This window comes from Acomys minous, assembly GCF_964271855.1.
Source record: "Acomys minous genome assembly, chromosome: 11".
NCBI lineage: Eukaryota > Metazoa > Chordata > Mammalia > Rodentia > Muridae > Acomys > Acomys minous.
In genome coordinates this window covers 92,966,671-92,983,237 of record NC_140492.1, presented here as the reverse complement: position 1 = coordinate 92,983,237, position 16,567 = coordinate 92,966,671, and the positions used below count along the sequence as shown (strand labels likewise).

The following is a 16,567-nucleotide window of genomic DNA, read 5'->3' as shown; positions in this document are numbered from 1 at the left end:
GCCCCAAAGCTGTGTTTTCATTCGTGTGTGTGTGTGTGTGTGTGTCTGGGGAGTGTTAAGATGTGGCATACAATGTAACCTAGGCTAGCCTGAAATTCATAGGAACTTGCCTGTCTCAGCTTGTTTTGATTTCTTAGACAATGGCTTCCCCCTAATCCCCCGCTCCCCGTGACACAGGGTTTCTCTGTGTAGCCTTGGCTGTCTTAGATTCACTTTGCAGACCATGCTGGTCTCAAACTCACAAAGATCCACCTGCCTCTGCCTTCCCAGATTAAAGGCATGAGCTACCACGCCCTGCTACAAGGGCTCATTGTATAGCACAGGCTAGCCTCAAATTCACATTATAGCTTGACTTTCTATGCTTTTGACTGGCTCTGTAAAGATTCTATGGAATATGGGGACTGATGTAAAATGTTGCTGTAACAAAAGTGAAAAAAGCACAGAAGCAGAAAGCAATCATATATATATATATATATATATATATAAAAAACGCTATGGGTAATATTTGCTGCAGCTGTTGCTTGCCATAACTTTGAAGAAATGCCCTATAGTTACTAGGTCTTAGAGGAATTGCTTGGGAAAAATAATAGTCTTTGTCACTAACTGCTACTTTTAGAAAAATTTACAGGAGAGAGACAGGCTCAAAGAACTTGCTACTTTATGAGACAAGAATGCAAAGAAGGGACGATGGAAGACGAGGGCCCTGCCCCGTGGATTCAGACTGCGGAGAAGCCAGCTGTGCTGCACTCCCACGGTCTCTTAGCTACTGCTCAACTACAGAGACCTGACTGGAGAGCACTGCTTACTTTTTTTTATTTATTTTCCCTTGCAAAAGCTTACCTTTTCCAAAAGGCCCCAAAGCAAAGCCTTTTAGACAGAGGAACAAATGTAGAAATGAATCAGTTAATAAGACTTGGCAAGAACTGTAAACAAACGCAGTTTTTGGGTGCAGCTGTTTTAACTGCCTAGAGGTTAACATATGAGAAGCTAAGTTTTTGAAGATGTTTTATATCAAGGACATGCAAAATACTGCAGCTATTTGGTTCCTAGCCCTTGTATTTCAAACAGTAGGAGTCTGCCTAGCAGTCCCGAGACGTGGCCACGAGGGAAAATAGTCAAGAAAGAACTCCCTGTATGCAAATGCAGGGGGCATGGAATACAACTGGTAAAGGACTTCTTGCCAAGTGATTTTTGAAAATGTCTATAAATCTACCATGTTTCTGTTCCTCCTCTTTTGTTTTTTTTTTTTTTTTTAGATAGGGCCCTACCATGTATCCTTGGTTGTCACGGCGCTTGGCATACATAGCAGGCTGGACTCTGCCTCACAGGGAGCCACCTGCGTCTGCTGGGATTAAGGCCGTGCACTACCACACCTGCTTTGGCTTGGCTTTTTTCCTCCCATCGTCTGTCCGTTCATCCGTGTGATTATTCTGTTCCTATCCCAGCTCTGGGTGTGGACCGAGTGAGAGGGCTGATTAGCTGTCTTTCCTTTCCTAGGCTGCGACATCGTGAGACACTCAGATAGGGTGACTGCACGGCAAGCAGAGAGCTTGCTGTTTGAGCGGAGCCCGACAACTGGAGACTATGTATCGCAGCTTCCCTTGTGACTAGAGATGACCACACAGTCTGTGCTGATGGATGCTATTTGTAGTTGTTTCTTGTTGTTGTTTTGTTTTATAACTTTTCTGAGACAAGTTTTTAAAGATGTGTGGTCTATACTCTCTCCGTTCTTCCCCACAGGCTGAGTAATAGTAATTTCTAGAACCTACCTGGGTGGTTACCTGTTAAGGAAGGTAACCACCTTCCTTACCAGCTCTGGCCTTCCAATTCAGGAAAGGGATGCAACTTGTTTGTTCTCATCTGCCCTAGTTTTACTATAGCAGTCTTGCTTGTGGCACACCCAGGAAACTGACAACCAGGAACTGAAAAAGCTAAAAGTCCTGTAGGTATGTGGAATTAGTAAATGCAGTCCGCCTGCCAATGGGACTGTCGGCCGCTGAGCTGACTTTGCTGGCAAACAAAACGCACCCTTTCCCTAATATCTTCAGTTAAGATGAAAATAAAGACATTGACGGTACCTGTCTGCACCGCGTATGAAAAGCCATCTCCATCTTCCTCCGTGTTTCGGGGACACAGCATTTCTTCATGACGGGAAAGTAGTGGGGGTACTTTAAGGTAACTTTGTACCTGTCGTCATCTGTTCTTTCTAAACTGTCAATGAAGTCATCAGGAAGAGCACCTGCAAAAAGATGTCCTCGCACATCAATCCCCACTCATCTGGCTTCCTCAGGTGGCCCGAGGGATCGGCTGTGGAAAACTGACACCCGGGGGTGGGGGTGGGGGTGGGTGTGGGTGGGGAGGAGGATAATTATATGATCTCATTTGAGTTGTGTTGCGATGGGCCAGGTGGCTCAGGAAATGACAATTTGAAAGAGGAAAATGTTTTGTCGCACCTGTGCAGATGGTATTTTCATGGAGAACGGGCAAAATTAAGCCAAAGTGGGGAGAAGAGACTCCCAGAGTAAGGGAATCGCTTACACTGTGGGAGACATGGGAGGCAGAAAAGCTGTTAAACAAACACAAGTGTAAGTTCCCAGGAAAGATTAGCCACGTGGGTGCTGGGAATCAAACCTAGGTCCTCGGCAAGCCCATCTGGTGCTCTTAACCAGTGACCATCTCTCCAGCTGTGATATTGGACAAATTTTAAAGTAATTCTTTGAATTTTAACTTAGGTTGGAACATGTGAGGTGATAGAATTCATTCTAGCAAAACGGCAAAATTTTACCAAGTTCAGCCTTGGAAAATACAAGGGAAGTATCATCCTCATTGAGGTTTTTGTTGAAGTCGATGCACAGCTCACTCATTCTTTTCTTCATTGATTTGATTTCCTGAGGGGAGGGAAGACAGACAGACGGGACATTAACAATGCAAACAAACAACCTTTCATTTTCATTTCTATCAGCTAACATGTTTCAATCTTATGTGAAGTCAAACTCTGTCTTATCTCAGAAGTCCTTTCTTAGAAACACTCTGTGAGGCAGCTGCTGTCCGTCTGTCCGTCTACTGGTGCCTAAACACACTTTGCTGCACCCCCACTTCCTCATCCTCACTTCCCCACTCTAGAACAGTCACATAGTTCAGAAGACCTGAAAGTGACCATTGCAGGATTGTGTCCTCAGTGTCACTAGGTCACCACAGCATCTTCCTGCAGGAATGACTGTTTCCAATAGCCCACATCTGTACTCCTAACAATTCCAGAAAAGTCCTGGGTAGGAGGCCCAGGGGATGACAGAGGAGCACAGGAAAAATGCAATACAGCCTCATTCTGCTGCAAGCGTTGGATAATGAAGTCTACCTGACACCAAGTAAAGTGGGACTTTGGTAAAGGATTTACTGTGGGGCACCGAGACCCGGAGACAAGAGTCCAATGTGTGTCTCAATGGCAGCATTTAGATTGGTAGGCTTTTTTCTTTCTTTTCTTTTTAAGTAAACACTAACATTGAAAAAGAAGACAGAGCAGAGAAACAGGAAGTCAGGTGGCCAGAGACCAAACACACAAAGCTGTCTCTACCTCTAAAATTTTCTGACAAGATGTCTTAAGTTTCTTAAATGAGATTCTGTTTGCTGAAACCAATTATAGCTCAGTTACTACTTTTCATGTACCCAAGAGTGGAGGGTGGACCAGGAAGTCAAAAAGTCAAGAGAGTAACATCAGCTGTCCAGTTAGAATGACCAGGAAACAAGCGATCAAAGGACACTCAGGTGATAGAAAGATGTGACATCCCATGCCACCTTCCGTACTATCTGCCAGGATGACATCAGTTACCAAATAAAATTTGGTTTGGATATCTGTCAAACTTATTTCCAGTTTGCAGTCTATGTGAATGACCTGGAAATAAATCACGGGCTGTATTTCCTGTCCAAGGAGAATGAGGCTAATTAAACAGCTGAGTTTATCACAGAGCCTGGAAGACTTGATTCGCCTTCCACAAGAGAGTGTTTGAGCTGTGATTTTCAGTGGTTAATCTCTCTTCCTGTGAGGGATTATATATATTATTATATATTAATCACAGGACATCCTATCCTAAAGAGCTGGCTTAGTGGTTGAAGAGTGCATGCAGCTCTTCCAGAGGACCCTTGTTCAGTTCCCAGCATCCCACTGGGCAGCTCACAGTCGTTTCTGTAATTGTAGCTCCAGGGAACCAGGAGCGCTTGCCCGGGCCCTGTGGGTATCAGCACACACACACACATACACATGATTAAAGGTTAAAATAAATCCTTTAAAAAAGAAAAGTAAAAACGCCAAATATGAAACATGTTGTAAATGGATTTTTATCATAGATTATTCTAAGAAAACTCCTCTCTGCCTATTTGTTTGTTCTTGTTGCATTTTGTTCTCTTTCTCCTCAATAAGAAAAGGAAGGGGGCAGATGGAGATGTGTGTGTTAGAGTAGGTAGAATGCAGCTTATACATATATGAAACTGTCAAAGACTAAAACTTATTAATAAAATAGTAAAAAGAAAGATAAACTCACATTTCTCACTTGCTCTGAAAGATGCAAACCATTCCTTTTCCCCATTTTAATTGACTTTTCCAAGTATCGCCTGGCCTCAGGCTTTATCTTCTCCAAGTCGCAAGTTTCCTGAAATTAACAAGCATGTGTCAGTGGGTTCTGGCGTTAACAGTGCACAGGCAAACAATCAGCTCCCAGGCCAAAGCCAGTGCGATACAGGCACCATCTCTGTGGGGCCATGAAACACAGGTGATTATGCAGCAGGCCCTACTGAAGACCTAATTTCTTTTATGCTTTGGTGAGCTTCTGCTAATTTAAAACAGAAATATCAAATAAATCAAAAGCTATGCAGCACAGCCTCGCCCTGCCTCAGAACTGAGAGTGCCGAGCCCTGGAAGGTGTGAGATAACGGACCCATTTGCATCCTCTCATTCTGAGCAGCTGTATGACCAATGCTCTTTTTTCATAACACAGTTCTTACTGCAAATCATCTGGATTTAATTTTCTGTCATTTGTTAACCTGGTTCCACTTGAGCTGCAGGAAGAGAAACAATGGGGCGAATTCTGCACAAATGCTGGCTAGGACTCTGTTGCCAAAATACCAAACAAGGGCAGCTGGATAAAACCCAAGCAAGCGGCTCCAATACTTCAAAAACGCCTTCCTGTCACTTGGCAAGGGAGATCAAGGAACTGCAGCAGGCTGCATATGCCTAACTATCTGGGGAAAATGAGTCAGCACCCCACAAAAACAGAAGGAAAACTGCTAGCCTCCAAAGAACAGAAGACCCTGGAAGAAGCTGGAAAATTTCTCCAGCCACAATAAAAATCAAAAAATCCAAAGCAAGTCCCAGGATGTGTGGAGTGTATCTAAGGGCTGGTGAGCTCAGGGTCCCTGGGAGAAAGTGTGACTCCAGACAGACTCAGCAGGTACAAAGGACTCACTTTGGCTGAGCGACAATGACAGCCTTCTGTCACTGGAACTGACAGACCTCCTGTCAGTTGGAGATTTTCTCCATGAAAGACTAGGGCTGTCCACCTCTGAGCGGTGTCCAAATTCCCAGCTGATTAGGCTTTTAATGAATGGCATTCAGTTTTAGGAGCGGCATTTGAGATGGCTGGCAACAGGCAGGTAAACAGAGTTGCGTTTCAAGCGCCACCACTCGGAACAGAAACAGTACCTCACATCGGCCACCAAGGAACAATCGCTGCCACAGAACTAAAGCACCCCCAACATTACTCAGCGTTTCCTGAGTGGAGTCTCAGCAGAGGGGAAGGACACTGTAAGCTCCCTGTGCGTCTCTGCGGAGTTGTGACTTCGTGGGCTTGACTGCAGCTGGAACTCTCCTGACTGGCTGTGGCACTTACTAGGATCCTAGCAGCAGCAGGTGTCCGCGATGGGAAGAAACCCAGAGTGTCTGGGGGGACCATTCGGCTATGGACTGGCTCCCACAGGGACGGTGAGCAGTTCAAGTCACAATGTTGATGCGGATGTCATTTCAACAGCGCCAGGAAGTCTGTCCTGAAGTGTGAGCCTGGCAACAGGAGTCTCTGGCTAGAATGACACTGCAACTGTGAGGCTGAGTCGGGGTGGGGAAGCATAGAGGCCGCAACCATGTGTGTGGTGAGCAGGACCTGGCCAGAGCTGGGATTATTGCTAAGAACCTAGGAGTTGAGGTCCACAGCAGAGAGCTGGCCTTGAGGAGCTAAGGCACACACCTGGTCCTATCAGCTGGTGTAAGGGGCATTCATAGCTACTCCATGGCTGCGCTTGATGCGGGTTCTCACAGTAGGGCTACACTCCCACATCTGCAGGGAGACACTCTCAGTGTAGCATTCAGTCTACACCAAAATTAAAACCACGTATTCTCAAAATGAACGAGACAAGTACAAATAGGTAGAAGAATATCCTGAGAAAAACGAACTTTGAATTGAGTCTAATTAAGCCAATTAGCATACTGAGATACTTCACTTGCCAAAAAAATGACATTGAACAAAACTCGACTCAGTAATCAGACCCTCTACACAGAGGCTGAAGTCTCAGGAAGTCTCCACAGGCCTGTGGAAGACTGAGGCGCTCCTGAAGTGCACTTGCTAACCCCACTGCTGTGCCACCGTCTCTTACAGTATTATGTTCTCTGTAATGCCCAGTGAGTCAGAGTTCTCACATGAGAATCTGCTAAATGCAAAGAGACAACGCTCTCAACCTTCCTGACACTGCCACCCCTTAATATAGTCCTTCACGTTGTGGTGACCCCCAATCATAACATTACTTTCATTGCTACTTCATAACTGCAATTCTGCTACTATTACGAACTGAAATGTAAGCATCTGATTGGTATGTGACTCCTCTGAAAGGATCATTCAACCCCCAAAGGATCTCGACCCACAGGTTGAGAACCACTGCGCTAGCCTGTTCTGATGGACTTCAACTTCTTCTGTGAACAAGGACTGTGGCCCTCAGACCTCACGGGTCTCCTCAGGCAAGGCCTCTCTTCTTCAAAGGTGTCTAATTCAGATGATCTGATGCTGGGCACCCTGATCTTTACCTGTGCAGACGAGACTTACTTCCCCTAACTCAGCACTTTATGCATGTTTGTGTTTCACATCTCACATGCTTGTAAAGAAAACTGAGGTCAAATTTAAGATTTTCCTCAAGACCACACAGATGTCAAACATGAAAAGTTCTTCAAATGTTTAGTTTATTGATTTTTCCTTATTATTTCGTCATCATTCTTAATCCACTATAACTCTTTAAAACCTCATAATAAAAATAAGGTTTTATTTTGAGACAGAGCCTCACTATGTAGCTGTGGCTGTCCTAGAACTAACTCTGTAGACCAGGCTGGCCTCAAAGTCACAGAGATCAGTGTCCTCTGCCTCCTGAGAGCTGGCATTAACTTCAAGTGCCACCACATTCAGCAACTTAATTGTTCTTTTTAAAAAATTCCTCCAAACTTTTGGTCCCTTAGCCCACAATTTCTTTTTCACAAGAGTTTCATGTATCTAGTTGTTGTTTTTTCTTCTCCTCCTCCTCTTCTTCCTCCTCCTCCTCTAACTACCTTTGTTTTCTGAGTACTGGGATTGAAGTTGTGAGCCACCGTGCCTAGTTTGATTTTTTTTTTTTGGTTGTTTGTTTTTGTTTTGTATTTTGAGACAGGGTTTCTCTGTTACACAGAACCCTGGCTGTCCTGGACTTTCTTTGTAGACCTGGCTGGCTCAAACTCTCATGCCTCTGCCTCCTAAGTGCTGGGATTAAAGGCATGAGCCACCACACCTGGCTTGATTTAAAAAAAAAAATGTAACAAAGAAGATATTATAATGCTGAAAGAACTCTGAATGCTAAGAAATGGACTCATGAAATGGATTTGCTAATACTGAGAGACAGCAGCATGTGTTACTGGGGTCTACTGCACATACTAAAATAGAGACAGAACTTGCTTATTTGTTCTATTTGCATTTTTTATTCCCCCTCCATCCCCATGATATTGACTGTGCTAATGAGAGATCTAAGGAAGATAACCTCAGGCCAAGGCCTGACTTCCTGGGCTGCTGGGCACAACAACCTGCCTGACAACCGCTGACACAACGTGGCACCACAGCTCCTCCACAGGCTGGGCCAAGTGCTCACCAGTCCTACGAGGCCCCCGAGAGCACACACACACTGTGTGGGGCACATTCTTTGGGAGGAACTGTAAGAGAATATAGTGTATGTTCCACGTGGCATTTTTCATGTCCCTCCTTATTTAAAGGAAATAAACAAAGAGCTTCCAAGACCTCTAAGCCATATGTAAAGCAAAACAATCTACTAACAGACAATGTTAGCATTAAGAACAAAAAGGGTACTTAGACAAGAGAGGCACAAGAAATGAAAGCAAGGGCACCAAGCCAGGGTAGACCTGCTGGTGCTTTACATCTGAGTTCCCGAGCTGTTCAAGGCCCAACAGAATTGTAAGCTGTAAAAGTACTGGTTATGATGAGAAGACTAGACATAGTTTTAAAATTAGGCTTAGGGTCAGGGTCTGGAGAAGGGGCTGCAGGTGCCATACTGGGCTGTGAAGGTGGCAAAAAACAAAAAATAGAAAACAGAAACTGAAACAGCCCCAAAAGCAGGCCAAAAAGGAAGACAAGACTTTCAAGCAGAAACAAAAAGGAGTAGAGGATACTCAAGAGGCTAAAAGCCAAGGCTGCCGGGAAGAGCCGGCTACAGGCAGAACTAAGCAATCTGGCACACATGGAGTCCTAGCACTGCAGGGGGAATGAATCTACACACCTCCATCTCTAACCCAGAAGCCATCTCCAGGAGAGCGCCACTCACAGAAGAAAAATGAATGAGCCGGGAGTGGTGGCGCACGCCTTTTATCCCAATGCTCAGGAGGCAGAGGCAGGAGGATCTCCGTGAGTTCGAGGCCAGCCTGGTCTAACAAAGTGAGTCCAAGACAGCCAAGGCTACACAGAGAAACCCTGCCTTGAAAAAACAAAAACAAAAAAACCCAACCAACAAAATAAAAAAAAAGAAAGAAAGAAAGAAAGAAAATTAGTTTTGTCCAATGGAGTCCCACTGGTCTAACAGCAGTCCTATGTCCAGGAGTAGATGGCATTTGGGAGGTTCTCTGTCTCATAACACTGCATAAGGGCCCTTCCTCTGTTCCTTCCTTCCCTTTTAACCTTACAGGAACAAAACAAAAACAAAAACAAAAAGAAAGAAAGAAAGAAAACCTTATTTCAACTCTTGCCATTAAAAAAACCAGTTTTTTATATTTCTGGTTTTGCAGAAAGGAACATGCAAGATAAAGCACAAATGTGAAATTTCAGTAATTTTATGGGAATCCTGGAAAACATCAGGAAAGTAAGAATTTGAAGAAAGGCATGCTCACAATGCCAGGAGGCAACTGTGCACTAGTAATTAAGACATCAATGGCATCCCGGGCAGATTCCCCTAGAACACTCATCACTGGGATGTCTGCGAGTCCTGGAAACGTTAGGGAGATCAGAGGGAGAAAGGCTCTGCTATCAGCAGCTTATTATCAATACTACAGTTCAACCACAAGATCCTCAGGCATCTAATAATTGACTTGGTCTACTATAAACTTTGCAACAGTGTGAAAAGTCTAAGAGGTTTTTCCATTGAGCTAACAAGTTCATGATAGCTTTAAAAGGCTTACATTCTGGCCAGGGTGGTGGCACACACCTTTAATCCTAGTACTCAGGAGGCAGATGAGTTGGAGGCCAGTTTGGTCTACAAAGTGAGTCCAGGACAGCCAAGGCTACACAGAGAAACCCTGTCTCAAAAAACAAAACAAAAAAGCTTCTGTGGATGTGCACCTTTCTATATGGAGTCTTTAATTCTGAGTGAATGCAATTAAGAACACAACACAAACCTGATTGATATAAAAAAAAAAACCACAGGAAATTACTCTACAGTGCCAATTACTATAACTGCTGGAAAAGAACTCTAGGATTTTCAAGTACTTTTTACTCTTTTAGTAGTAAAGGTTAAAGCCAGGGCCCAGCATATACATACATGTGCTCTATGATGAACTACACTCAGCGCCCAGGTTCTTAATTTTAAAAAATGTGTTTGTGTGCACCTGCCTATGGGCAAGCTAGTAGACATGACACAGAGGCCGGAAGAGGGTTTGGATCCCCTGGCGCTGGGGCTAAGGCAGCCTGTGAGCCACTCAGTGTGAGCGCTTGGAATCAAACATGAGTCCTCTGCAGGAGCAGCAAACACTCGCCCTGCTGAGCTTTCTCTTCAGCCCCAGGTTTTCTCTTAGTCCTTTTCAAGGGCTCTGTTACTTGTAATTTATTACTTACTTGTAAACGGACAATTCTCTGAAATACATCTTCTCTCATGCTCATCTCGATGTCAAATCGAGAGAGCCTTTTGTCTGCTTCTGTGCTGGCAGCCCGCACTTCTCTGTCAGGTGACACGTGCTGAGGGAAGTCCAGCATGGTTCTCTCCACTGTGGATAGAAGAAGAGCCGGTGGGTAGCACAGGACTTGTCAGGCTAACAGTAAGGCCACGCACTCGGCCCTTATCAAAGTACACTCAGGGCATAACTGACCGACTGAATTGTGAGGATGTAGGTGTCCTAGGATCTGGAGAGGCGGGGACCTGGTGCGTAAGAACGGATGGCAGAGCCTGTGGGTCAGTGAGAGGGATACTGGGTCAGAGGGCAGCAGCTCCCAAGGGCTAGGCCGCAAGGTGGTACGCTGTGGAGAGTGACTCTAGAAGAGGAAGGGCCTAGTGTGTTGTCAAAAATAAGAGACCGAAAGCAGGGGACCCGGCGGGGATACCGGATATTTACAAAACAAGCCAATCAATGCAGCAGGAAGGAGTTTGTGTAAAAAAGTTCTTAATCATTTCCCCTCCTATAGACTCCTTGCAGAGTCCATCTCAATTACAGACCACACCGGAGTGCACGGATCACATAAACATGAAATTCCAGATCTGTCCAGTAAGCAGCAGCCAGGTACTGTGGCTGCACCTGTTAAGTGACAGTGGCAATGGTCTGCTCTAATCTTCACATGTTGCAGTTAGCCCTGGGGTTTTCATAGTCTTTAATTGGACACAAATCCCTGATATTAGAGGGAAGTAACTGTCACTATAGAGCTTTCAGTGGTGGCTGTGGCTGCGCTGTGACAAGGAATACATCTACTGTCTCATTACACAGTCTCACTCTATAGCCCAGGCCGGCCTGGAACTCTCCAGTTTCTGCCTCCTATGTGTTTACAATACAGGCATACAACACCATGTTTGGGTTTACGATTAGAGTTTTGCCTGTTTTATAAACTAGAAAAAGTGACACAAGCGATACAGAGTAGATTTCCTTTACTCAGTAAGAAATAGCTCAGGTAAAATGCCATACTCACGAAGGTCTTCTTAAATCATTGCAACCAGTAAAGCTACGGAAATCATGTCAGAAACTGCAGAATAAATGCATAATTCCTACCACTGAACCATTCCCCCAACTCCACAATATACATTTGTTTAAAAAATCAGGTTCTGTAATTATGTTGTAGCACTCGACTTAGGGAAAACGTCACACAGATTAAAATGGTCACGCATAGAGCACTGCTTTAGAACTATGGGTAATAACACAGTTACAGTTTCGGCTTACTAAAACGCTACGAAAGTTTCTCAAGGACCTAAATGGTCAACAACACACCGTGCAGGAGCCCGGAACTAGACAGAACCCTGAACAACACTCCGAGGGCCATTTCCTTCCTTCCTTCCTTCCCCACACTAACTTGGAAGCAGACATTTTCCCTGCCAAGCTGTAAACAACGCTGTCTGTGCCCAGCCAGACACTGAACGAAGGAGCCGCACAACCACTGCAGCGTGCACCCCAGAACAGGCAGGCAAGGGGGACTTAGTTTTGAGAAGTCCGATCCCTCAGAGGCTTACTGGTTAAAGGTAAATTTATGAAGAGCAAGAATAGATACCACAAACTTCTATATATGTTTAAAATATTCATTACTGGGGAAACCCAGGACTCAAGGGAACCGTTTTTAAATGACTTTGTGCCTCCTCCTGCCCTCACTGTTTTCTCTCTTCCCAGTCAGACGCAGACAGGCTGGCACAGTAGCCAGCTAAGGAGAGTAACTGAAGAAGAAATGAGAATCTCAGCCAAGAACAAACCTCTGCTGCTGGAAATGCCCCGCGTAACAGGGACTGTCCCCATCCCCGTGACCTGCAAATGGACCAGGCTGATCCTTCACTCCGCAGTTTACAGTAAGACCTGAGAAGACAGTAGCCACTAAGCGGAGAGGGGAGGCTTGTAGTGGGAACAGATATGAAAGCAAACTCAGAGGGAAGAGAGAATCCCCAAGTCCTTATGACAGTGGTGTGTAGGGTAGCAAACGCTGGTGACCAGGGGATGGCAAGGGGCTAAGGGCAGAAGGACCAGTCACGAGAGCTGCGCTCGATCTGGACCGCCTTTCAACTTCTAGAACACATACAAATGCTTATGACATCCAGCTTTTTAAAAATGTATTTTTAGTGCAGCGTGGACTCCCAGCTAAGGTTGTTTAGTCATACTTACCCTATAGAAATATGTCTGATCCTTAGAGGTAAGCTGAGTGAGTCTTGTATAAGCCTGAGGATGTGTTTAAGTTACACAAGCGAAGACGGAGAAACGAGTGAAGAAAACTCAACTGTAGGCATCGCACCCTGGACACTAATCGCGGTGATGAGCGGCTTTACGAGCTGGCTTGGGGCACTTCTGGCTGACACTGGCACTTAAGCTAGGGAAGTGGAGTTCACTGGCCTCCACAGGCGAGTAGCCCCATGCAACCAACTGAGGGCCTGACAGCACAAGAAACAAGGCAGAATTCTCTGGTAGACTGACTGCCTTTATGTGTCACACAGCAGGGTTGTGGGACTGCAGGCCCACCCTGCACGGTTTAGACTTGCTGTCTTCCATGCTTGTGTGAGCCAGCTCCAGGGAGAAATCTCTCTAAAGCACGCATATACCCCAGTGGCTCTGCTTCCCTGGAGAATCACAGTAGAAATAACGCCATTAACAGTTTCCCTCCATGTGCGGTTTGTTGGTCTTGGTCTGTAGCCCCAGCTAGCTTTGTACTTACTACACAGCAGTAGCTGCCTTTAAACACCCACAGTCCTCTGCCCCAGGCTCCCAATGGCTCCCAGGTTCCTTCTGCATGCTTCTCCTACGCTCTTATATACTGTTTATAACGATGATTTCAGTGGCTACATAGACTCATGCGGATAGAATTTCATCATTTATCTAACTACCAAACTCTGTCTCTAATTCTTCCACACTCTGATTCTGTATCGGCTGACATTTAAGGCTGGTTTCTCAGACTTTGGTATGAAAACAGTCACATTTATATGTTAATTTATGTAAGAATCTTGCCTTGTTCTCTTTCTTTCTTTCTTTTTTAAAAATATTTATTTATTTACTATGTATACAGTGTTCTGTCTGTATGTAACATGTTCTGCCTGTATGCAATGCCTGCACATCAGAGGAGGGCCCCAGATCTCTTTACAGATGGTTGTGAGCCATCATGTGGTTGCTGGGTTTGAACTCATGACCTTTGGAAGAGCAGCGAGTGCTTCACCTCTGAGCCATCTCTCCAGCCCCACCTTTGCTACTTCTTTGGAATGAATTTCCAGGCAAGGGCAGGAGGCTCTCAGCAGCTCTGATGTGTAGCAAGCGGGGTTTTAAGGAGAGCACATGCAGTGCAGCATCTAACGAGGCTCACAGACCTACGTCACTTAGCTCTAAGCAGTAATCACCCCATGTAAGAGTAATTTCTTGTAAAACTGAATAATTGACTGTTCAGACCAAAAAAAAAAAAAAAAAAAAAAAAAAAAAAGGCCAAACGGCTGTGAATTCCACAAAAATGAAACAGTGATTCCCTCGTGTCTTCACCCACCTATGTATTTCACTTCCACGTCAGCCAGCACCTGCAAGCAGTTCTCGTAAGTTACTTCCTTTAGGTCGATTGTCCCCACGGCGTCGTACACCTGCTTCATCTGTGAGATGAGCTCCTCTGTCCTGGTCTTTATCTGCTCTGGAGAAAGGTCCCATCTTAGAACGTTCCTGCCAGTGGCGGTGTAGGAAGACACAGCCTGAAGAGGAGACGCCACCTCCCTTCCCAATGTCATTCTGAGAAGGATTCCTGAAGCACCAGCTCTAAAATAAATTGGAGGGGGGAAAAAAAAAAGAACAGAAATTAGGGACTTCTGTGGGCCAGAAGCTAAAATATAAACACATAATGCAATCTGATACCAAGCAAGAGCTTTTCAAGCCGGGTGTGGTGGCACATGCCTGCTATCCCAGCACTCAGGAGGCAGAGGCAGGGTGATCTCTGTGAGTTTGAGGCCAGCTTGGTCTACAAAGTGAGTCTAGGACCAAACCAAACCAAACCAATCCAAACCAAAACCAAAAAACCCAAAACAAAAAGCCCCCCTCCCCAAAACAACCCTTTCTTAAAGGAAAAAAAAAATGAGTAAAAATGTTACTTATTATTTATTTTCTTACATAATTATCACTTTAATGGAATTTTTACTATTCAAACATGGACTTGAATATATGAAATCATAAAGAAGAAGCTGTCAGATAGATAACACTTGTCCTTTAAAAACTAATCTTTTCACCAGGTGTGGTGGCGCATGCCTTTAATCCCAGCACTTGTGAGGCAGAAGCAGGCAGATCGCTAAGTTCAAGGCCAGCCTGGTCTACAAAGGGAGTCCAGGACAGCCAAGGCAACACAGAGAAACCCTGTCTTGAAAAACCAAAACCAAAAACCACTAATCTTTTTTGTGCTAGTTTCTATCTACAGTATGCACAGATTTTTTTAAAATTATAGTTTTGCTAAAGAAAATTACAAATATTCTCTTGTCATGATGGATATCAATCTCCTCCTTTATTTTATGTAAATAAAAATAGTATTTTGTCTCTGCTATAGATATCACATTGTGATAAAAGAAAAAAAAATTGTCAATAGAGAGACCAGTCCTTATTTCCTTAGATAGTCCAAGAAAAAATATTGACACTTTGCTTGTATGACTCTGTCTCTTCTCCCCAACTTCAACCCTTGCCCCAGTTTTACAACTTAGAAATAAAAAAGATGTTGTGTTTACTGGGTAACAGGTGCGCAGTCAATGTTTAGGCACAGATCGAAATATTTTCCATGTGGTAAAATTCAAGACTTTCAGCAGCCCCTCACAGCCACATCCTGTGGTGAGTCTCCTTCTACTGAAGACAGCACTAGAGCTGAGGCCGCACAGCCCGCCATCCGGTGAGAGCCGAGACTAGAGAGCAGGCGGCATGGGCCTAGAACCCACCCCTAGCCACTAAGCTCAGCTTAATTTATCTCACAAGATCCAGGACTAGCCTTTGGAGAGTCGGTGAGGTCGGGTGACAGAGGCTCAGAGGCTAGCTCACACGTTTAAGGTCATCTGTCCAACAGAACACAGGCTACATACGTGCAGCCTCTGTGAGGGACAGCGAGGGGTGTCCATCTGACCATCTGAGCAGGCTCCTGATGTCTAACAGGAGGAAAAGCACAGGGACAAATAAACTACACTGCTTCGTGGTGAGCACTAGGACAGGTGGACAGGTGACCACAGAGGCGACACCTGCTCTAGTCTGGGAGAGTGTGTGAAGCACCAGTGTTCTGGAAGAACACTGAACACGTCAAACTATCCGAAGGCCAAAGACCGTGTGGGAAGTAACCGGTGCGGAGCCTGGGGAATTGTTAGAAAAACTCAACCTTGTTCTGTGGCGTTGCTGGTCTGTTGGGTTGTTTTTGTCTTTTCTGCAGGGCTAGAGTTTGGAAGCAGGAGGGCTCTGTCACTGCCTCAAACTTACTCAGAAGGCAAAGAGCGCTGATAGGTTTGCATTGAGTGAGAGATGAAAAAAGCGCTCTATCTCAAGAAAATTCATCTATTTCTCCAAGTGACTAGGTGACACTGAGTTAGAAAACGGGTGAGCTGGAGTGATGGAAACTTGCAGAGGTAGAGACAATACTGGTATGGAGCAAGCAACAGAAAGACTCAAGGGAAATGCTTGGGTTCTGAGAGAACACAGCAAGAGACTTGTGGGGAAAGACAGAGAGCAAGTCATGAACGTGTTACTTCTGCGGTGGCATCAAAGTCAAACTCCTTGACAGTAACGGCAACCGCACTTACAGGGCTGGCTGGGCTGGGACGAGGAGAATACAAGGCTCTACCTTCACACCTCAGTGAGGTAAAAAAGGAAAACCAGGCCAAGCTGGGGCTGAGGGAGGGAAGCCATGAATGAGACAGGAAGTGAGTGTGCAACAGTCACACGTGTAGATGGCAGGAGCCAGTGGGAGTGAGTGTGCAACAGTCACACGTGTAGATGGCAGGAGCCAGTGGGAGTGAGTGTGCAACAGTCACACGTGTAGATGGCAGGAGCCAGTGGGAGGTGGCTGAGGGGATGCGGTTCACGGCTTTGGCCAGAGCTGTGAACAGGGAGTGCTGGAGTGTGAGACTGAGGAGGTAGAGAAGGTGAGCGAGCAGGCAGGTGGCTCTCCACAGACGTGGCTAGGAAAGCAGG

At 45.3% G+C, this 16,567-nt stretch overlaps 1 protein-coding gene across 3 annotated transcripts in view; it reads right to left on the bottom strand.

Annotated features, from left to right (window-relative positions):
- NLN (neurolysin) overlaps positions 1–16,567 on the bottom strand; it is an 80,298-nt gene that overhangs the window by 35,477 nt on the left and 28,254 nt on the right. For all 3 annotated transcript variants that reach the window (XM_084800753.1, XM_084800752.1, XM_084800751.1), the window contains exons 2-6: positions 13,917–14,176; positions 10,329–10,477; positions 4,536–4,643; positions 2,786–2,888; positions 2,079–2,239 (exon numbers count right to left, since the gene is read on the bottom strand). In XM_084800753.1, coding sequence (XP_084656879.1) covers positions 2,079–2,239; positions 2,786–2,888; positions 4,536–4,643; positions 10,329–10,477; positions 13,917–14,176 — 781 coding nt within the window. The remainder of the gene's footprint in view (positions 1–2,078; positions 2,240–2,785; positions 2,889–4,535; positions 4,644–10,328; positions 10,478–13,916; positions 14,177–16,567) is intronic.